The sequence below is a fragment of the Thermobia domestica genome, chromosome 4 (genome assembly GCF_964235325.1).
Source record: "Thermobia domestica chromosome 4, izTheDome1.hap1.1, whole genome shotgun sequence".
NCBI lineage: Eukaryota > Metazoa > Arthropoda > Insecta > Zygentoma > Lepismatidae > Thermobia > Thermobia domestica.
The window spans coordinates 27,917,387-27,941,172 of record NC_137457.1 but is presented as its reverse complement, the minus strand read 5'-3'; the positions used below and the strand labels follow the sequence as shown (position 1 = coordinate 27,941,172).

Sequence of the window (23,786 nt, the reverse complement as noted above, 5' to 3'; positions counted from 1 at the left end):
CTTTCTATACCATAGTTTAATATTTAATTCACATAGCATTGCCGAGCGAGCATTAGCGAGTGAAGGCGGGTTAGAGCCCCGCAGGGTACGTTGTTTTATGTTTTTATTACAGCTAAATGGGAAGGGGAACCTGTGTTCTAGAACCTTGCCAATGCTAGCGCATGTGTCTTTGGTGCATGTGATCCTGGGTTTGATTCCCGGTAGGAAAGGACAAAAAATTTAGTTTCACACTAATTTCCTTTCATTAATCATTCGTTTCCTGTAGCCTAAAGGATATAACTATGGGACGTTAAAGTTAAAAAAAAAAAAAAAAAAAAAATCATTTTCATTTTTCCAGGCGCTAGACGGGACGAGTGCTCCCACCTCTCCAGAATAATCATAGTGTGGATAGAGATTGAGACCGAGGTTGTCAACTTTTCTTAAGAGTCTTCATCCCGGCGAAATTAAAATACCGCTGATTTTACAGTAATTTTGTGATATCTTCAAATAGATAAAAGATAATTGAAATGTGGAACAAGAGCGCCCTAGACAATATTATTTTGCGTGAGGTATCGTTATCACAAGTCACCTAGTGGCTTTATGTTTTCAGCTGTTTAGAAACGCGAAAATAAATGCCGATTTTCAAAATGGCTCGAAATTGAAAGCAGATAAGTGAGTCTTGATAACAGTTTCTCATGTAAAATGATCTTGTCTAGGGCGCTCTTGTTCCACATTTCGATTATCCTTTATGTATTTGAAGGTATCACATAAATTAATGTAAAATTAGCGGTATTTTAATTTCGCCGGGATGAAGACTTAAGAAAAAATTGGGACGGGACAATCGGTGTTGGAGCCCCCCCCCCCCCTCAGAGATGACTACACGCAGGGCGAGTCGTTGAAAACAATGTAAAAAATCAGATGAATGAATCGAATCTGAATGAATATAGCACTTTTTTTTTTTTAATAAATTTTCCCACCCACTGCTCATCACTAGGTATAAGCAGTATACCAAAACAACTGCAGTGTATTTAATATACAAAGTTTAGAGAGAAAGCTATATAGATTTTTTAACCCCTTCAGTCCCTAATTTTCAGATGCAAACCGCTGTAAAAAGTTAGTTTTTTTTTTTTTTGAGAACTTTGGATGTTGATTCTAAATCTGTTTCAAAATCACTTACATCAGAATCACTAATTAATAACTCTTCCTCATCGTTGAAATGTCGTTTTGAACCCATTACTGTGCTGTCTGCTCTCAAACAAAACAAAGAATGAAAACTGTATTTGAGGAAGCCCAAACTCTATTTTAATTTATTTCTTTTTCTTCTTCTTGAGCTCCCTCGTGGCTAAGCGGTTAGCGTGCGCGCCTTTGGCGTGGGAGACCCGGGTTCGATTCCCGGCGGGAGCTCATGTGGTTCGGATTCCACGTTAATCAGTAGGTCCACGTCTCATATAGCCTCGCTGCTGAAAGGGACGCTAAACTAAAATCAACTCAACTTTTTCTTCTTCTTCTTTTAATTAAGCAACAATTGAAACCAGCTGAACGCAAACTCGCTAAATATTGTCGGGATAACATTACTCATACTATGGGCAGGTATATTCGCCATACGCAATACAAAATAGCCGAAGCTAAACGAAAGCGTATATATACGCCATACGCACAGCAGGTGCGTTTTGAAGATACGAGTTAACTCGCCACCCACACTGAAGGAGTTAATCGCAAATAAGTGCATAACATTGTTAAGGAATTACTGACCAAAAGTATTACTAAAATGAAATTTTATTATTTGGCTATCGTCATACAGCAAATTCAAACAAAAACAATTCTAATTTATTTAATATAAACAACATTTAAAACGAAAACTATATAGAATGTTCGGTTTTTATCACAAACAAATAAGCTCCTTGAAAGAATGACTGAAACAGACTATCAACTAAACAAGTCCTTTCTTTGGCTGTTCTCTTTGGTAAACTTTAAAAATGCAAAAGAGAGACTTGTTAAATTGATTCTATACATAGAACTGTGCGTGTAAAAGAATAAGCCATTGCTTTGTAAAAATAGCCCAATAAAACATTAATTAAATTTGAAAATTGATAAATCGGGACAATATGTGTCCCGACGAGTCTTCAGTCGGGACGCGGGACAAGTAAGTCAGAAATCGGTACAGTCTCAACAGAATCGGGACAGTTGGCAACCCTGATTGAGGCTGAGGCATTGGCAGAAATCGAATTTGAAGGTAGGAGGTTCTTCTACCAAAACGTCTAGACGAAGTGGGGGGTTACATTTTAAGAAGTTTGATATACGAACACTTCTTTTATGTATTTCTCTCAGTGTATCCGTCCGCGAGACAAATAATTTCGAGAACTACTTGATGGGTCAGCAACAATTTTGGCTACAATGTAAAGGGTACAAAGTTTGAAATCAAGTTCGCTGATGGAAGTGATATTTAAATCGAAAGTGGTGTCAATCATTTCTGGTTTTCAGGTTGATCACAACAGAGCAAAGACGGTAATAGATAGCGAGAAGCGTTACTTGCAGTCTGTTAAGCACACCCCCAGAATATTCATCTCCATCTTTATGGTGTCACGAAGGCTCAGCGGTAGAACGCTCACCTCTTATGCCTGGGATCCCTAGTTCGACCCCCGGCCAAGTAAGCTTGTGAACAAGATCTTGTCCGTGACTTTCCTGGGGATACTACCGTTTCCTCTCACGTTTTCATTCCACCAATTCTTCCATCATTGTTCACTTGTCTTAGTCATCATCTCCCTTAGCCTAAAGAATATTGTAAAATTCTCTCAGTTTATGTAAGGTAGAGCAATTATCGTACACGGGAATTTGGACTTACCCATCACCTTTTATTATAAAATATCTTCTTAAATACAGAAATATAATACAATAAATAGTTCCTCTAATAATTTTGGGTAAGAAAGTGGAAGGTAGCCAATAACCAGGCGTCGTAGGGCTTTGTAGGCAGGGGCGGATCCAGGAGCGACTTCTGAGGGGGCGGTGGGTTGTCATAATGCTACTTTTAAAGGCTCCAAACTCTGGGATGGGTTTTATTTATATATATATAAAATAAGAAAGTTTCCTCTTCTGGGGGGGGGGTGATCGTCCCGGTCGCCCCCTGAATCCGCCCTTGTTTGTTGGTGAGGTTACTCTATTTGACCGGGCGTCGTGAGAGGGGATAAGTTTTGTGTGGTTAGGTGTGTGTCTCGCTGACCGGGCGTCGTGAGAGAGAAGGGGGACCCAATGGCCGGGCGCCTTAGGGCTTTAGGTGGTTTGATTAACCTGGATAGATTGATGCTTGTTGAGGCGTGCTCCTGTCTTTTATCCTAAAATGTCGGCTATCTTCGGTGATCTCCGACCTGCCGACTACTGGCGATAGTGGGCGACTCCTCTTTACTATAATCGTCTGCGTTGTATTTGTTTACTGTCAACACGTGTAGTACACACATGGTTATTGCATGATATCAAGACATGCGGAACCTTACAATATAATCGTGGACATTAATCGGAAAGATTTCATTTCAGTTCATTTTTCCATCTCTTTACTAAATACCTCTGCTGTGTGGGGTCCTTGGTTCGATTTCGGACCAGTTAAGTTTGTGATAGACAACATAGTGTCCGTCGGTTTTCTCGGGATACTCCCGTTTTCTTCCACCAATTATTCTATCATTCACTTGCCATAATCATCGTCTCAGCCTAAAGGGCATAATCAAGGGACGTTAAACTGAAATATTTCATTTTTTGTTTCTATTCCAGGGTGTCTATCGGTCACGAAATTTAGCTTTTGGGTCACGATTTTTTTTTTAACTGTACAAATAAGTGCAGATTGGAAAATTTTGTTCTATAAAACGTCAAAATTCCCCATCAAAAAATGTCTATGGTCGGCTTTAGATGCTACCAAATCGCAAGCAAAGTATGTTTCTATCGAATGGATGAAAATTCGGCCTAATTCGCTCTTGAAAATGTTAGGAAATTTTATGATCTGGTAAAGAAAATTTACGAAATTTCATTTTGGAATTTTAGTAGATACCCTGTATTCGGAAATTATAGAAATGTAGTACAACTTCCGATTTCAGTTGATCTGCAAAGAGCAAAAACGATAAAGGATTGCGAGAATTTTTTTTTTTCCTAAATCGATTTAGATTTTAAAGAATAGGAGCTTCATTTTCTTCAACAATCTATTGGAATCAGAAGTGTCAGAAATCAACTACTTCCGGTTTTGACGTTGATCGTTGTACAGTAAAAAATAGGAAGCGATTTTCTGCAAGCAATTAAGCCTTCAAAGAGTATATTCCGTCTTCAGTCTAAGATCTCTGCTAAAAACGGAAGTAGTGGAAATTTCTACTATTTCCAGTTTCAGTGTTAATTCAAAATATTTTGCCATAAAGATAACGTATAGCTTGTTTCTTCTATCGGAGTGCAGTTCTTATACAAAAGAATGCCGCCTTCTGCGTGTGGTGGCTCGTGTCATAAATAAGTCATCTTCCGAGTGATCCTGTGGAAAACACCCCCGATAAATAAATGGCCAACCACAATCCTCGTTTCAGACAATTGACAGTCGTTTGTCAACTCCACGTGGAGTCTTAGTTGCCACATTTCCAAATACTGTCCTTTAAGTTAGTGCTCAATTCACTGTTCCCAAGACCAGCTTCCTTGTTCTTACATTGCCTGACATCTGTTTCATATTAGCCACAATATTGGGAAGAAAGAATAGACATAATGGGTGCTAAGACGTTGCAACCCCCAAATGCGGTCAAAAGAGGGATGGAGGGAGGAAGAGGGATACTATTGGGAACTTCGAAGACTTTGCCGAACTGCACTCCTATTGAGTGAACACACTATACATACGTGATGTACATATGCCACTGCTGCTTGTGCATTTATAGATTCAATTTCTAACTAAATGCTGCTCATTTTGACCCAATTCAGTAAACTAAGTATCCGCGATTACTTACATTAACAAGAGTTCCTTGCTCATTTTGACCCAATTCAGTAAACTAAGTATCCGCGATTACTTACGTTAACAAGAGTTCCTGTAAATTCAATGTCACATTCAATTCCTTTTTTTCTTCTTTCCTAATTTGCATAGAAAAACCTATTTCATACCTCTGACCTTCAATCAAACAAGTACCGAGCCACGTTTTACGATCCACGAACTTTACACGCTTCACTAGATCTACATACTTCCGTCCTGCATCATAAATTAAGTCGCGTTTCTTTTGATTAGAAATTTAATCGCTTTATTCCACTGTGTATCAGCTGTCGAAGGTATTGATATGCGATGTCGACGACGGAGAGTTACCTAAGAATGAATTTTCCTATTTATATTATGCTACTGTGGATATTGAAATAATGTCTTTTGTACAGAGAGGTGCGCAAAGATATGTGCAAACTTCAGCAGGTATTTCTTGTAAGGACGGGCAACAATATCAATATATACGAGATATTGTACCGTCCAAACTTCAGGAGGTGTTTCTTAAAAGGACAGGCAATAAATAATGTCAATATATACGAGATATTGTACCGTCCAAACTTCAGCAGGTGTTTTTTGTAAAAACAGACAATAATATCAATATATACGAGATTTTTGTACCATCTAAACTTTAGCAGATGTTTCTTGTAAGGACAATCAATAATATCAATATATACAAGATATTGTACCGTCCAAACTTCAGCAGGTGTTTCTTAAAAGGACAGGCAATAATATCAATATATACGAGATAGTATATTCTTCAAGAGATATGCAAGGTGTAGCACAAGGCACGGCAAGCGCCGCAGATTATGGAAATTTTCAGTGAGCCTGAGAGACACATTAATGTGCTGTAGACAGAAGTAGACATCGGTGTACTGTAGGCGTAGTTAAAGTGGGAAGTGGAGTAATGACAACGGGCACTAGCAGACACATTTGGTTAATGCAACCTTAGGAGCAACACTCGCTTCTCGGCAAGAGGCAGGGACATACTCCCCAGTTCAAACTTTACTTTTTTTATTTAACATTGCGCGCCTTACCAAACGTGGAGTGCAAATGGCTGGTACGATTTGAAAAACTGAACCCTTTTACATTGAACTAGAAATTTGATTTCTGGGATGTCGGGATGTAAGGCCATTTAGCCCGTCGGCGAGCAAACTATCCGAAGAAAGGATTGGGGAAGGAAGGAAATGGCCTGGGATTAGTATCTTAGATACCATTCTGGCATTTGCCTAGTGTAAATGAGGAAAACTCAGGAAAAACCTCACTCAACTCGCTGGTCTGAAAAAACTTACGCTTTTTCGACCGAGTGTCCCCACCAGGAATCGAACCCGGAACCGCTCGCATCAAAGGCGAGAGTGATAGCGACTACGCTACACGGGCATTTTACATTGAAAACCACCGAGATATTTCCAACAATTTTCTCTTTTTCCATTGTTTCGTGTCTTCAGTAATAATGGATTTGGCCTATGGTCCAGGACTTTTGAGACACTCAGTATATATATATATATATATATATATATATATATATATATATATATATATATATATATATATATATATATATATATATATATATATATTGTTTTCGTACGAGGATTCATTTCCCAAAATCTTTTGGTGTTCTTTCGGAAGAACCTGTATCTTGTATACTGTTACGTATTCAGGGTGTCTATCGGTCACGAAAGGCACGAATGTTACGCAAAAGTCACGAAATCAGAAAACAGTCATGAAAGTCACGAAAAAGTCACTAAATTTAGTTTTTGGGTCACGATTTTTTTTAACTGTACAAATGTAAGTACAGATTGGAAAATTTTGTTCTATAAAATGTCAAAATTCACCACTAAAAATGTCTATGGTCGGGTTTAGACGCTACCAAATCGCAAACAAAGTACGTTTCTATCGCATGGATGAATATTCGACCTAATTCGCACCTAAATTCGCTCTTGAAAATGTTAAGAAATTTTATGATTTGGTAAAGAAAAGGTCATGAAAAAGTCACGAAATTTCATTTTGGAATTTTAGTAGACACCCTGGTATTAATTTAAAGCTACAGACCATTTATTTACTGTAATCTTAATCCGTTCCATTTTTTTATATATAGAAATAATACCAAATACTAAATAAAGCACATAAATATACACATTTAAAATATTCGCTGGCGAAGGAACGATGGAACTAGAAAAAGAAATTCATAAGGTAAATGTCATCTCGTGTTGTTTTCAATGACATAATACGTTCTTATTATTGGCGTGAGGTTTCTTGTAATTGGTTCGGAGCGTGACTCTTCTATGCCGTGAGGATAATTAATGCCGCTGCATCATCAGGCTCATAAAGTTTAATGTGCTGGATAAATCTTCTGTGTAAGAAAGCGTTTACGCTTTTGCTTGCGTAATATATGAAAATTTTACTATCTTTGAAGTGAATGTGAGATGAAAAGTTAAACTTGAGAGCAGTTACTTAGCTGTTTCCTTCAATAGATTTATTTGATATTATAAGTGATGTTTAGTTATGAATAGTATTGACTATATCTGACGCTCGGATTTCAGTGATGTCTTCTAGTGCATTGCAACCAAGTGTGGACGGGTCAAGACTGCCTCTAACAGATACTACGACTCTGGTTTCTGCATCTTCTCGGAGTATTTTGATTTATCGGTAAGAATCATAGAGTAACTGTTTACTTATCTCGTTTGTTTTTGAAAATGATTTGCCATATTTCCTCGAATACTAGCTGAACCTGTGCTCTCTACACAGCGCATCATTCACTTACGAGCATGAATCTCCTTGTCATTTGTCACAACATCTCTACATGTCCCTTTACAGACACAAGTGAAAGACGTCTTGAAAATCGGTAAGGGGCACCAAAAAGGGAAGTTTTCTTTTTTATTATTATTATTCTTTTAATATCATCTCACACCGTTTGCAAGATTTGAGCCTACTTCCGGTTGGAGTTTCTAATTCATGTGTGATCAGTGTTTTCTTTCTTTTTGCATGCAGTATGTAATATGCAAATACATTACACACACAATTCGTTATAATGTCAGTAATGTATGGTGTTCACTGGGCAAAACACTTCAAACAATAAAGATTCATCTTAGACTGGAGAAATGGTTATACTTCACTTGTCATTATAATTTGGCCATGAAACAAACGCCTGAGAGATATATAATCCCTGTATACATATGTGTGGTTCTGGAATGTATAACTCGTAGGATATGATGCTTTACCTTTTTGGAATTTCAGCATTTCCAGCGTACCCGTAGAAAATGTAATAAAGAAATAACGGCCATTTTTTTTAAAAAAATATTTAGTTAGAACTGAACAATCGGCACAATCGATCAAGTGTAAACGGCGCCTTTCTAGAGCCTGTGGTTTCCGAGAACTTACTGTCGAAAGGGTTGACCACAAACATATAAACTTTTCTTGACCACAAGCATTTTAATATATAGATGGGCGCTTTTTTCTTTTCTTTTTTTTTTTAAAAAAAAATCTAAGAGTAAAATTCTTAAGTGGCACAATCGCATTTCTGAAAAAATGGCATACATATCGGAAAATGTTTTTCAGTTGTTTTTTCTCGTAGAGTTGTTTTATTTCACTGTTTTAGCTTAGTATATTACTTTTATCATAAATGTATAGCCCATAATAACACTATAAAAAGAGTATACAAAAATTACGGTTAAACAATAACCACATTTATTGACACCTTTCGTTCATTCCGTGATGGTTCATTAGTATAAAAGTAATAACAATGATTTGAGAATTCGTACGATCTTGGACTATGCTGATGATTGTTCACATTTTAAGTTCATAACGTTGTATGGAACTTCAAGAACAGTATTTTTCACAGTACCTCCAGTTACTCTTATCTACAAAGTCTCTCTGCTTCGATACTTAACCACGCAACTTTGTGGTGTACAGCATCCTGTCCGTGCACCAGCGGACCTTGAAGGGTCGTTTGGCAAAGACGGGTTGCCAACTGAAGGATGGATGAACAGTCTCGAAATCAAGGGTGTCATTTACAGCGACTGGGTTTTATTGTCCCACCCCAAGTTCCAAGTACATTTAAATTTTTAATAAAACAAATGGTATACATAATTCGTTGTATTTTTTATATATAATATGATATAATAATTAATTTTAATGGTAAATAGTGTAGCACATAGTGTTCGAAGTGGAAGAAGAAAAGCGTAAGAACGGCTCTAACCAACCTCTTTCGTTCATTTCTGTTTATACAGAGTGTCTATCGGTCACGAAAGTCACGAAATCAGAAAACGTCATAAAAGTCACGAAATTTAGCTTTTGGGTCACGATTTTTTTTAACTGTGCAAATGTAAGTACAGATTGAAAAATTTTGTTCTATAAAACATCAGAATTCAACACCAGAAATGTCTATGGTCCGCTTTAGACGCTACCAAATCCCAAGCAAAGTACGTTTGTATCGCATGGATGAAAATTGGGCCTAATTCTCACCCAAATTCGCTCTTGAAAATGTTAGAAAATTTTATGATTTGGTAAAGAAAAGCTCACAAAATTTCATTGTGGAATTTTAGTAGACATTCTGTTATATCAGCGTATAATTATGCACAATTTAAAAAAAAAAAAATGTATTTTAACTAATATTAAAATGTAGGGCAAAACTGTTCCTTCTTTTCGAGCACTTAGCACATGAAAATTATATCAAGTAGAACGATAAATATTCCTTTTAATTCAAGTTCTAGCCCTAATTCGTTAATCTATCTCAATGAACTATATCATTATACATACCAACTAACGTCGATTTATTCTTTCCTTTATACATATATTATGGATCAATAACAACCATACCGTTTTATGTACGTATCCTCCCAATAATAATGTTTTCCATGACAACATGTCCTATCAATAACAAACTAATAATCTTACTCATGACAACATGTCCTGTCAGTAACAGCGTTCTTTCTTTTAATTATATATAAGCTATATGCTTAATTATTGCGCCTCTGATCAATGTTGATAATATAGGTACAGATTAATTATAATAGGGATATATAGGGATATATCGCTGTAAATGTCGCCCAGAACGGGAATTCCGTAACAGTATTACAGTGAAGGAAAGAACCCTGGATATTTTCAAAACACTCACCTTTTGAATAGCCCTCGTACTAATTATTATTACATCAATCCTCGTATTAATTATTATTATTACATCAATATAATTATTTTTCTTTTCTCTTCTTTCTCCATATATATATATATCAATTCATTTATAATAACATTTTTCTTTTATTACTAATTACGTATCATAAAACGTCGATTCATTACAAATATCATTTATGGATCTATTCAAAATTATAACTAATTGATGACTTACGCAGAGTTACTAGTTAGTTGTTCCTCTTTTACATTGAACGATAACATCCATATACAAACAACATTATTTATAATTAAGATCGTCATCTTATCAAAACAACAACAAGATCAGAAGGCAATAATTACATTTAAAGGCTTCAATTTAAAAATCAATGTCATAGATTTCAAGTTAACATAATCAAATCTCTTTTGAACATGTAAAGTAAAATAAAGGTAAACATAACACTCAAAGTTAATACAAAGATAAAATAAATTAATCACATCATAACATGTTGCAGAAATATAAAGTCCAAATGAAGTATTCATAACACAACTCGTAACATCTGAGAGAATAAATTAAGAATTGTTATCCAAGTTTAATTTAGTTAACATATCAGGGTTGAAATTTTAACCAGCTTTAGCCGTTTACCTGCTCCAGCTTTTCATATCTAAATTATATTTATCATCAATATTATTCACAAATAAATTAATAGACGAATTTTGCGTTGAATAACCGTGGGAACCTTCGGCTGGTATGGGATTAACCCCAACCATATCAGCGGGTTTTAGTTTAAATTATGATTAACAAATGGGTCAATCAAAGTACATTGAACACCACAATCTTGGTTATTTTCTCTTGATCCATTTCCCGTTTCATTTATTACTTCGGTCCTATTCCGACAGTTCCTGCCATCTCGGGATCTCCAATTGCATCTGTTTTGAGTTACACCGGTATGCATGACATTGTTACTGTAATTGCGTCTTCCACGAAAGTTTCTCCCGTTCATCCAACTGTTCCTCGGATTATTATAATTCGTTCCATTTCTACCGCTAGAATTGAATTTTCCATTAGCTCCAGTTCCAGTACGTATAATAGATCTTTCACTAATTCCAATGCCAGTATTGTCACGTGACCTCTCATCGCTGCGAAGATTTTCGGTATTTTCATTAGTTATATTCAGGTTTCTGACAGGAATTGGATTGGATGGATTACGATTACTCCCATTAGGATTCGGGAATTGATTCTCGAAGTTTTGAACTAAAATTATCAGATGATTGAAGTTTACGCATTGAGCAGACAACAGAATCTGTTGTAATTTATACGGCAATAAAATGCGTACGGAAGCGATTATTCTGGATTCGGGCTGAAACGGATTGACGAGTTTAAGTTCATTATATGCATTGATTGTAAAATCCGTAAGAGATTTATCGACCCGAGGTGAATAGTGTCGAGTTCGCACCATCGCATCACGGTTAGCTAACAAGAAATCATTTTCGTAATTAGCCAACAAGGCCCGTTTAAATTCTTCGTAGGATTTTATATGGTCGCGAATAGCCTTAAACCACAAGGAACAAGGAGGAAGTAACAGATGTGGTAACAACTTCATAAATTTAGATTGATCTACACCCATAATTTCACACTCTGCTTCAAATTTTTCTAAAAACGAGCTTGCGGTTTCGTCACACTTACCGCTGAATTTAGTCATGGCCTTAATTTCACTGACCTTAACATTTATTTTGCTATAGTTATGTTTTTGTTGGCGTTGATAATGGTCTGGAACCCTTTCGCACTTATTTATCTCCTTTCTTCTTTTGCGATCTGGACTTTGGAATCGCCTACTGTGGTTTTCCACAACTAAACCATCATCAGTAGAACTCTTAGAAGAAGATATCCCGTCAGTTTCTATTAATGGAGTTCTCGGGCGGTGATGCAATGTTTCCTGTTGGTGATGCATTGTTTCCTGTTGATTGGGAGTACCCAAAGCCTCCTTATACATAGGATTATTGTAGTCACATTCCCTCTCTTGTAACGATCTGATTTCCTCTTGTATGTTGGATATCAGTATGCTATGTGAATTGACCTGGGCAGTAATATTCGCTATCTGACTTTTTTGTTGGGCTGTCGTCGATTCCATGGTTTCAACGACTTTCTTTATCGACTCGGTTTCTAGAGTTAGTTGATCCTGTCTATCTTGCCATTTGTTACTAAATTGTTGAAACCTGGTATCAACTTCTCGTGTCATATCATTTGTAATTTTGATGGTAACTTCATCAGCTAATACTTGCAAATTTTCTTTCAAATTGTGTTGCAAGCGGTCAAAATTTTCTTGTACACCTTGTACTTTATCTGCAAGAGATTTATGTTGCTCTAGTATCTGTTCTAGCTTTTCATCGTTCAATTTTTGCTGTTGATCAAATTTAGCATCTAGTAGTTGACTAATCGTATCAATAAGATTAGAATGAGAACGTTCGGACACAGTTACGGCATTTCCAGATATGGTTTCATTTAAAATACTGGGTACTTCTTCAATCTCGGAATCCTGCATATTGCCAATTCTTTGGATTTTCCTCCCACTTCTCAAAGTAGTGAAACTCATAAAAGTTATATATATGTATACACATAAACTCAGTTCTTACTATCCTTCAGAACTAAAGGTTTTCAGTATATTCACGGGTCTACGGCACCAGATAGAACGATAAATATTCCTTTTAATTCAAGTTCTAGCCCTAATTCGTTAATCTATCTCAATGAACTATATCATTATACATACCAACTAACGTCGATTTATTCTTTCCTTTATACATATATTATGGATCAATAACAACCATACCGTTTTATGTACGTATCCTCCCAATAATAATGTTTTCCATGACAACATGTCCTATCAATAACAAACTAATAATCTTACTCATGACAACATGTCCTGTCAGTAACAGCGTTCTTTCTTTTAATTATATATAAGCTATATGCTTAATTATTGCGCCTCTGATCAATGTTGATAATATAGGTACAGATTAATTATAATAGGGATATATAGGGATATATCGCTGTACAAGCACCATTTATAACGTATCGTTCTTGAATGATAGAAGTACAGTCAAGTACTGTACTAAATGATCGAAGGTGAACAACATCATATCCATGGGTTTTCTGAGAGTGCTCCCATTTTCTCCCCCATTCTCATTCCACCAATTATATCATCAGTCAGTTGTCTTAATCATCTGTCTGCTTTAGTCTAAATGGCGTAATCCTGGACGTTAAACTAAACAGTGTTCTTTTCTTTGAATGATACAAGTACAATCAAACACTGTGTATAATATACTTAAATGACAGTACACTCATGTCCAAAATTACTGTCGCATATCTATAACTGTCTTCTTGTAAGAATATAATTTGATAATGAATTTGCAGGGTGTTTTAAATACTGATACTATGTTTATAGTCGAGAAATGAATATATGTGCTAAATTTCAGAGGAAAAGAATTATAAATACGAAAATTATAATGAGTAAAATAAAATGTTGCTAAATGGACAAGAAAGTTTTATTTTCGTTTTATTGTTCTTATTTACTGCTCTTTTGGCGTGAAATTTGCCACATACATGTCTTTGCCGATTATACACATACTAATATTATAAGAAATACCCGGCGAAATCGTTAACAAATTATATTCCTAGAAAAACATATTTATAGAGACGCGGCAGTAATTTTGGACATGAGTGTACTTCTGTCATTGTGTACAGCTTACTTGAATCACACTTAAATGATAGGAGTACTATCAAACACCATGTATAGCATATTTAAATGATAAAAGTACAATTAAATACCCTTTATAGCATAGTTGAATCATACTTGAATGACAGAAGTACTATTAAACACTAAACATACTTGGATGATTCAAACCTGTGTGTAATATACCTGAATGATAGAAGTAATATCAAACACCATGTATAGCATACTTGAATGATAGAAGGACATGTCACTGTAAAGCTTTATAACGATGTCAACGTCTGTACCATTTGCAGCGACCTCTTATTGTGAGGGAACATGTGTCTGTAAATCGTAATGACTGTAGTAGAAAAAGAAAAGTAGCCTTTGGGAGGAGTAGATTGCCCCTACCACCTTCCTGTGGATATGCCACTGTGTCTGTGTGTCTTCTCATGGAGTTTTCACTTTTCTTTCCCATTTTTTGTACCAGTTGTTTTATAATCGTTCACATTCATTAACCATTCATGTTCGGTTTCATGCTACCAACTTCTGTTACACACGGTGATTAATTTACAAAGCAATCCAATTCATTTTGGGCAGAGCAAATTTATCACTCGGAGTTCGTTAATATCTAGTTTCGGAGACGAGACATCATTTTACGACACCTTTTCGAGACACGAGAACCCAAATCTATTGTTTAAAGTCGGATCCTGACCACTACTCGGGATTTTGTTCAAATCAGAAACATAATTGAGATCGGTACTACATGCACATTAGCTCATTTGCTACGAGGAGGCAGTGGAATGCTGCTATATGTAATGGTGTTCCAAAATTGACGCAAGATTTCAATTTAGCGCCATTTCTGCGGTAAGGTGTTCCAACGAAAAGAAAGGGGAAAAAAAAAAAACCGGCGTAACAACTGACAGTTCAGGGTTTTTAAAAATAATGAAAGTTTGGCAGCTGCAGTTCACAATTTTTGTAGAAAATATGGTCGAAATAGTGATTTAACTTCATTGACTGTAAAGACATCAATTAAAAACCAGTTGAAAATTCTCAAAGAACACTGTCAGACAAACTTAAAAAGAATTATTTTTTTCGACATCAATTTGTGTATTAAATTTATTTGATTAAATTCAATAGATAATACACTTAACGTTACCTATATTGAGCTGTCATTTTTTTTTTTTTTTTTTTTATCACCGGTTATATTCTGAAGATGCAGATATAGCCAGTGGCTACTGGTTACTATTTGGTACGAAAGTGTTCGCCATCCTCTTAGGTATTGAACAACACCAATATAATCTCTATTTGACTTGCGATTCCCGAGATATGGCTCTGTCACAGAATATTTTGGTCCTAGAATATTTTTGTACCCCCAATAAATAAAAGTACATCGGAAAAAGAGGCATGGCAATAAAAGTGACAGCGGTCATAACCGCAAATTATCTTTCCCTCAGAAGAAGAGAGACAACTTGGCACGCGACACAATGATTGACAGGTAATAAACAGACCGCTCAGAATATGCTGCTCCCTTCAAAACAAATACTTTATTCTTGTCTAGCATATTTTGGGTTCTGCAATGAATAAAAGAACATCCGAAAAAGAGGCAGGACAATAGACCTGATGACGGTCTTAATCGCAAGGACAAGTTGCCACGCAACATAGCGACAGACAGCTAATAAACCGACCCGCGAATAAAGAAGTAAAAGAAAATATTTTCTGATAGTTTTCTCAATTTTTTTCTCTTCTCAACAATTGTGAATATGAATAAAAATCACGTTTAGATTTCTATGAAATAATGCTTGTTTAAGAAGACAATATATATATATAAGAAAAGAGGTATATATACTGGTTATAAGAAAATGACACATATAAATGTTCAAAATTTCGGCTTTTATATATAAAAGCCGAAATTTTGAACATTTATATCTGTCATTTTCGTATAACCATGGCGTACGAAGATAAGGGGTTCGTGATTTAAACCTCCTCCTTAATCAAGATATTATAGAATATATGTAAATGAAAATGAATGCTTTGTTTTGCCACTGCGTGTAATGATTTATATCAAGCTATGCATATTAACAAGAAACAACCATGTTCGAAATACGTATTCTTAAGGAGATGCAAGAGATTCAAATCTTTTTTTGGCAAGATTAGTGTATCTCACAAGTTCCCAAAGTATATGAATTTCCCATTAAAAGTAAACTAACAATCGTTGCAGCTTTTTTGGAAATTCTGTGCCCAAAGTAACAAATTCATATAATACTGTATTCGAATTTCAAAATATTTATTCATAAAATACTCAATATAAATTAAAGGTGCCAAATTCGAATATTTAAATTCTTTAAAAAATAAGGGAAATTTAAGCTCTTTATTAAAACTGATCGGATACGTGTTACAGCATTTATAACAAATTCGTCTTCTGGAGCAGAAATGGGGCAATTTAGATAGAATATTCAAATTTCCGGTTTTATATTAAATTAATTGTAACTGTGCGAAGAACGGACACTTCTGACAATGGTCTATATGGTGAGTTATGAATTATTTTATACATTCAAAAAATAAATTTTATTTCTTTTTACTACGTAAAATGTGCGGCTCTTTGAACCTCTACGGGAACTATCTGTTGTGTACACTGCTGACTTTTCATATAGCATCAGTGCTGAAACTAAACCCTAATCTTGAAAGAAACAAACAAATAAGATCATGCAGTTCTATGCACAATATAGCGTATGGGATTTTTTTTCAGCTTTTATCAACAAAAATAAGGTAAAGGAATAAGGAATTGTGTGAATAATGATGTTTCACTAACCCATATCCTATTTGTTTATGGCTTTAATTTTATAAACTGAACCTTCTGAAGCTTAAGGTGAAATGCTTCTCAAATGGAGAGCAGGATGTAAGCAAGATATATATATATATATATATATATATATATATATATATATATATATATATATATATATATATATATATATATATATATATATATATATATATATATATATTTACCAAATCGAAAATCGTTTTGTATGTTTCTTTGTTTTTTTCTGTTAGATTGAATTTAGTAAACCCAAACACATATATAAAAATGCGTAACTTCTGGTAGTTGATAAAATAGTTAACCAACCGAAATGACACTTGCGATATTTGGGTTGTATAACTCACACATTGCTGGTAACAACTGCAATGCAAGTTTGAAAACTAATCAAGACACCCAGCCCTGGATTCAACATATAACTCACAAGTACTGCAAGTTGTAAACGCACTTGATTAATTGCAGTCTCCACTACAAGGAAACATAGTTCCTGAAGAAGAAAGTCATTAAAAAAAATTAAAAATGAAAATTTCGTCGTTTTGTTAAAAAAAGACGCGTTTTTATGGGAGGAAAACCTCCATCTGAAAAAAGTTGACTTTTTAAAATCTTTATCGGTCACCACTAAAAACCTAGATTGAACTTTCAACATTATTTATGTACCAGACAATTCTATTCTTCCACGGCAGACAGTCAGTGAACATGGACGAAAAAGGACGCGCGATGCTGGCTGGCTATAAGGACTTGTTTGTTATAGTTTATTCGTTTCTATTTTCGTTCCCATATGATTTTTCACCGTACATTCATGTCCAAAATTGTCGCAAGTCTATAAATATCTTATTGTAGGAATATAATTTTATACCGAATTATTATATTTCTTATAATGTTAGTATTTGTGTAATCGGCAAAGACATGTATGTAACAAATTTCATGTGAAAAGAGCAGTAAATAAGAACAATAAAACGAAAATAAAATGTTCTTGTCCATTTAGCAACATTTTATGTTACTCATTATAATTTCGTAAGATAATTTTTCCCTGTGAAATTTACCACCACATACATTCCCCGATTATACACATAGTATCAGTATTAAAAGTACCCTGCAAAATAATTAACAAATTATATTCTTACAAGAAGACAGTTATAGATATGCGACAATCAATTTGGACATAACTGCACATGTTACGTAGAATATGTGTCACTCGAGCTACAAATGTGCAGAGTAAAAATGTCGTTGATAAAAAAAAAACAATAAGTAGAATACGGAATGCCAGAATAACATTGTAAGTGATAGAGCAATAAATGATTTAGCATATAAATTTGAGGTAAATAACCTTCTTTCTATGGAAAAAATTCGATTATTATTAGGTATATTGTATAATAGAATGACTTCACATGCAAACACGATACAAAGAATGTCTTTACACACGGTTGTGTGAACTGAAATTGTAGCACTGCATATATTGTTTTACGCAATTTTACGTATCAGTAGACTTACAAATACTTCAGTGAACCACGCACTCTTATGTATTTCAAATTTAACGATAACGAATTAATCATTGAGCTTTACTTCCAGGTTCTAATTTCCTCGTGACTGTAAGTGTACTTTTCAATATGTCAAGTTCAGTAATAGGCTATAAAGTTGAACCTAAAAGAAAAAAATGTCACATATGAGAAGTGATATAAATTGCTGCCAGTTATTCGAAGTACTAAATAAATTAGTCTTGTAACTGGATTTCCTGTACGATGAAATTCGAGAATACTTTACGAGCAAAAAAAAGTTGCGAAACTGACTTGTCTAATAAAAATACCAGTTTGTTACTTCATGGGGTCTAACTTTTTATTTCAAACACAGTAGTTACACAAAACAATATTACTTATTGCAATATAGTACAGTAATTGTAATAAAAATAGTTTACTTAAAGAAACTTTGCACAAGGATTTCTCGTTAACTATTGTTATAAAAAGATATCAGTTCTATTTTATATTGCTTTATTAGAACGAAACACACAAAACTCTAGTGCATTAAAGTATTTATCGTTTATATCATAATCTTTAAAATATGGAACTAACACTAATATTCGTTCCTACTTTACGCATTTCCTGTCATGTGCAGTTGCGCCATCTATGTACAACCTAACGAGCTTAGCAAAACGAATTGATCTAAACTTAGATGTTAGGGGTCAGGATGGCTCAGTGGTAGAGCGTTCACCTCTGGTGCATGGAGTCCTTGGTTCGATCCCAGCTCGCACCAAATTCCTTTTTGTGGTAGACAAACACCGTGTTCGTCGGTTTCCTCGGGGTTCTCCCTTTCCTCCACCATTACTTTCATTTCTCATCATCACCGTCTCCTTTAGCCTTGCCGGTATAATCGTGGGACGTAAAACTTAAAGATTTAATTTTCATTTTGATGTATGTGTTATATTTAGGGTAAAGACATACCGAAGATACCTCGCGATCGAGGTCGAGGTTTAAGTCGCGTTTGTTACCTCCATGTCTAGGTCGCGATAGATGAAGGGCGCACATAGAGAGGAGGTCGCACCCTCGCTGTAAGTTCTCAGTTCGAGGAGAAACATTACTGTGACGCGTGTGAAATTATTCCGCCAGTGCATAAAAATCACTGCGAAACCCCATTCTGAAATTGAAATAACCAAACAGTTTATAAATAGGGATGGACGCGAGACGAGCTATGAGAAATGCTAAAGTCTCGTCTCTTATTTCGCAAAAATATTTGAGTCTCATCTCTTGTCCATCTCTATCAATAAATCAAAGAGTTTTATATTTTTTCAGTTTTCTGTGAAGAAATGCTCCCTTTCAGCACTTAGGCGAAAAATTATTCTCCAGTAAAATAATAATAATAATAATAATAATAATAATAATAATAATAATAATAATAATAATAATAATAATAATAAAAAAATAGATATGTCTTCAGGTTTCGAGGTGGAGGGGGTACCAACTTCAACAAATGAAGTTTCGTCACTTCAATGTGCAATTCCATTATTCGATGTTACGTCCCTATGGATACGTGCCTGTCTTTACAGGTATTTCTTTACCTTATGTCAGTAACGAATTTAGGTTCAGAGCGCAAGAACGCTGTTGGTTGTGTTCAAGAAGTTTTAGCCTTTTTCCACATGTCTTCGAAACGCAATTATGACCTTCAAAATGTGTTAGGACACTCATTACGAAGTTATTGTGAAACCCGTTGGATCGAGAGGCACGTTTCCATTTTGGAGTTCCAGGGAGATTCGCTGATAATAGCCGAATCTCTTCAATGTGTACCCCTTTGGCAAGACAACGCTTCTGCAGCTATGGCAAACTGTTTATTACATTCGATTCTTAACGGTGAATTTATAATTACTATTGTCAGTTTAAGTGATATCCTGAACACTGCTGTTGTGCTCAGTAAATACTTACGGGAAGAAAACATAAATGTGTACGCGGTACAGGAGAAAACACATGCAATTGAAGTACTGAAGGAGAAGACAGTTTTTTCTATTATCTTTGAACATAAAAAAAAAAGCGTAATGAGAATCATGGATGTCCTCTTCGCATTCTACGATTGACTGACAAACAAGCCAACCGGACAAACTATCCCAATGTTTCTGATAATGAAGAAGCTAATATTAAGTCTTATTGAAAAAAAAAATGTGTGTACATTCCATTAGTAGATTGTGTTAATGTTGATCTTCAGAACCGTTTTATAAACAGTCTGTCAATTGCTAAGATTTAAACACTTTAGTGCTCGTATAGCTGGAAGAAATCTCAGATATGAGTGATTGAAAGAAAGAATTGAAAATATTTGTGACAAATGCTTCCCTCTGCTTTTTCGCGATAGGGACACGATAGAAACGAAACTTTTACATGAGGTATGTTCTTTGAAGAAAAGTTCGAAGATTATCAAAACGTTCAACACGGCGCTAGTAGCATATTCCAAAATTGATGGAAATATCTATCTATTTTTGAACTCTTACAAATATTGCTTACTTGGCCAATATCCACAGCGACAGCAGAAAGAAGCTTTTCAACTCTAAGAAGATTCAAGAGCTGGATAAGGTCTAGGATGACAGAAGATAGGTCGACTGGACTTGCATTGTTGTACACACATCGCAATCTTACGTGGACATTGAAAATGTTATTAATAGGTTTTTAATTTGATAAAAAGGATGTTTCAGTCCGTACTTTAAGCAGCACTAGTACAGACAGATAGCATTAAAATTATGAAACGAATAGCAAGAAATTATTATTTTAAGACTTATGTGTCATTTCGAAATGATGCAAACTTTCAGTTATTGGTATAAAGTAATATGATAATTTTTTTTAATCCATTGTTTTGCCGTGTGCTTTGATATGCACCTATAAATAGGCGAAATAAGGATTACATCTTTTTAAACTGTGTTTACATTCTCAACAAATTTGTATTTTTTAATGTCGTTTTGTTAGATAAAATTAGTAATTGACAAACACTTAAGCCGTATTCGAGTTGATTCGCCCTCTATTGCCGTCTTAAACTTTGTATACAATAAATTACTTTTAATAATGTGTTTTACCGTTGTTGCAATAAGTTAAATCAGTGTGTACAGTCAAATTAATCTTACAAGAATGAATTCTAAAGTTGCCATATATTAAAATTAGAATAGCGGGGATTCTAAACCGTAAATACTGATGTGAACTTGTGTATTAGAAATACTAATCTCGGATCCTTCGAACCTTTTTTTTTAATTGATTTCTTTTTTAAGTGACACATCCAATGTACTTTTCTAAAGAAACTAAAGTAGACAAATTTACTTTTTGCGTTTATTCAGTTCAACAAAAGTGAGTCTTGATTGTAAAGTAAGTATTAAGTAAGTATTACAGTAAGATATCTGTAATTGTAAGGATATATGTAAGGCAAGTTTAGAAAAAAGCAAACGACATATGGCAGATATTGTTCATACGGTTTTCTCTCTAAGAAAAACAAAAAATAATTTCTAAATTTTTATCATAAGAAAGGTAAAACATATTTATAATAGTAGTCTTGGCCCATCTCTTATAAAATTTCTAATCATTTTTAAAGACTGCTACTTGAAATCGTACTAGCACACAAAATTACTACGGTTTCACAATATATGAAATACAGCATAAAGATTTTAAAATAAAAAATATTAATAATGAATCTAAGCTAAACAAAGTGCTAAGGATCAATTTGCAATCATTTCTGAATATATAAAGACTAGGTAAACGCGTAGACTAGGTAAAAACAGACTTGTTCAGCTGAACTGAATAGAATGGTCATCAAAGAAATACACACCCATGAGATCATACATTACCATTCATGGGTTGAAGCAAAATGTGTACGATTATGACACATTTTTTGAAGTTATTAATAATTCAAGTATGTTTGTCACAACACGATCATTCGTATATAACATCCAATACATTACAATAAAAACACATGAACTAGAAAAAATAAACAAATAAATAAAAATAAAAAACACTGTGCATTAGAACAGATCTCTTATTAGCAAACGGCTCTGCGCACGCCCACTGGCCAAATAGCTCACAGCCTGAGTCTTGAGCTTGAGTCCAAATTTAACTCAATGGCGATTGAGATTGACACAGATATGTATCGGTTTACGTTGAGTATAGTAACACTTTATCAACAAAGTGGTCTTAGATTTTTCTCCAATCCAAAAAAGCGGGTGTTTTTTCATGATTAAAAGATGATTAAGCGGGGGAAGAATATGCGACATAAAAATCGGACGGTACCCGCTAAAATCGGGTAATCTACCCTATTTTAAACTATTGTGAAGTTTGTATTAAGGAACAATTGAAAGCCATCAAGACACTGAATTTTATTCTGGAAATTCTAGAATCTGTGGAAACATTTTAGTTCGAATGATATTAACTTCGTTCAGAGGTAAGTTAAGAAATACTTTGTTCTCTCTCATGAAAGTATTTTTTGAACAAGAGTGTGTGCAATAAAAATCATTATTTTCAACGATTTCAGATAAAGATAATTTAGTATTTTAATGAGTTTCTATACATTAATTGTAATTATCCGAATTTAACCTTTTTGTTTAGGAATATAAAAATGTGGGTGTATCTCTAAAACTGAATTCGGCAATATGAAGATAAATACGTATTACGCTTACGCCACACTTAAGTCTACATTTTTATTTAGCGAAACAAATATCAAAAATGTCTTAAGTTTATTTTTCAGAGCTGGGCTCCCCCTCAGAAAATTCCTGGATCCGCCCTGTCTCTGCATTTGTATTGCGTTGCATATTACATTAGTACTTTACCGTTATTTCTTGTTTTTGGTTCTTTTGCCTATACATATCAACTGTATTACAACACATTGTAAAATGTAGTACAGCATAATAAATGTTCTTTTAATTTTAAATTTACTGCGTTTTTTGTGTATACAGTGCTTATTTAATGCTTATTCGTGAAATATCTAGTGCATTTGGTCCTAATAGATAAACGGTGGGCTTTTCTCCTATCTTTGGAAAGCTATAGAATGTTTTTCCTCTTTATAATACAATGTTTTTACTCTTTATAAAATGCACTCTAGTTCTGAATGTATCTCCACTATGTTCCGTCACTGAAAGTAATGTCGGGAAAACGCTGAAGGCAACCTAGAAAATGCAAGAAAATTGTTGCGCAACAAATAGGGTATGTTATCTCCACTATTAAAGGGAAAAAAATTTTAATATATATATATATATATTTCAATGTAGTAGTTCTATCTCTCACTCTTCGGATCTGATCACTTTATATCTACATGAAAACTATAAACCTAATCGAGATTCTTTATCACCCCACTCTAACGAGTCTACCATTTCTACTTTACAACAAAAGAAATAAATTCCTTAAGAAATAAATCGTCCGCTCGCTGTTGTCTAGGTAACAGGTTCAAAATACGGTTGAGTTAAAATTATACACTCAAGGGATTTACGATGGATAACTATATTTATTAAACTTAATATTTTTCTAATTAGGGTAAGGTGAGTGACTAGAATTTTGAGGTTCAAAGGACGTTACTTCGCCCTTGAAAGAAAATCTTTAATATTTTCTCGGCTTCCCAAAGAACTCATCATGAGAGTTCAAGGAGCACAGACTCTAATTTAAATATCACTAATCATAAACAATAAAAGACTTCTCTAATATTTCTTTGGGAACTGCGGTAATATGGAAAACTAGTACTCTCTCTACTCTAGGTC

The 23,786-nt window shown here is 34.6% G+C and overlaps 1 protein-coding gene across 2 annotated transcripts in view; it reads left to right on the top strand.

The window, feature by feature from the left end:
* Positions 1-23,786, top strand: part of hpo (serine/threonine-protein kinase hippo) — a 329,614-nt gene that overhangs the window by 23,139 nt on the left and 282,689 nt on the right. The window contains exon 1 of one of the 2 annotated variants that reach the window (XM_081755379.1): positions 7,490-7,606. The exons of the other annotated variant lie outside the window; for it this stretch is intronic. Within the exon in view, the coding sequence (XP_081611505.1) occupies positions 7,503-7,606 (104 nt within the window). The 5' untranslated portion in view covers positions 7,490-7,502. Of the gene's footprint in view, positions 1-7,489; positions 7,607-23,786 lie in introns of those variants that run through there. 2 annotated transcript variants of the gene reach the window in all.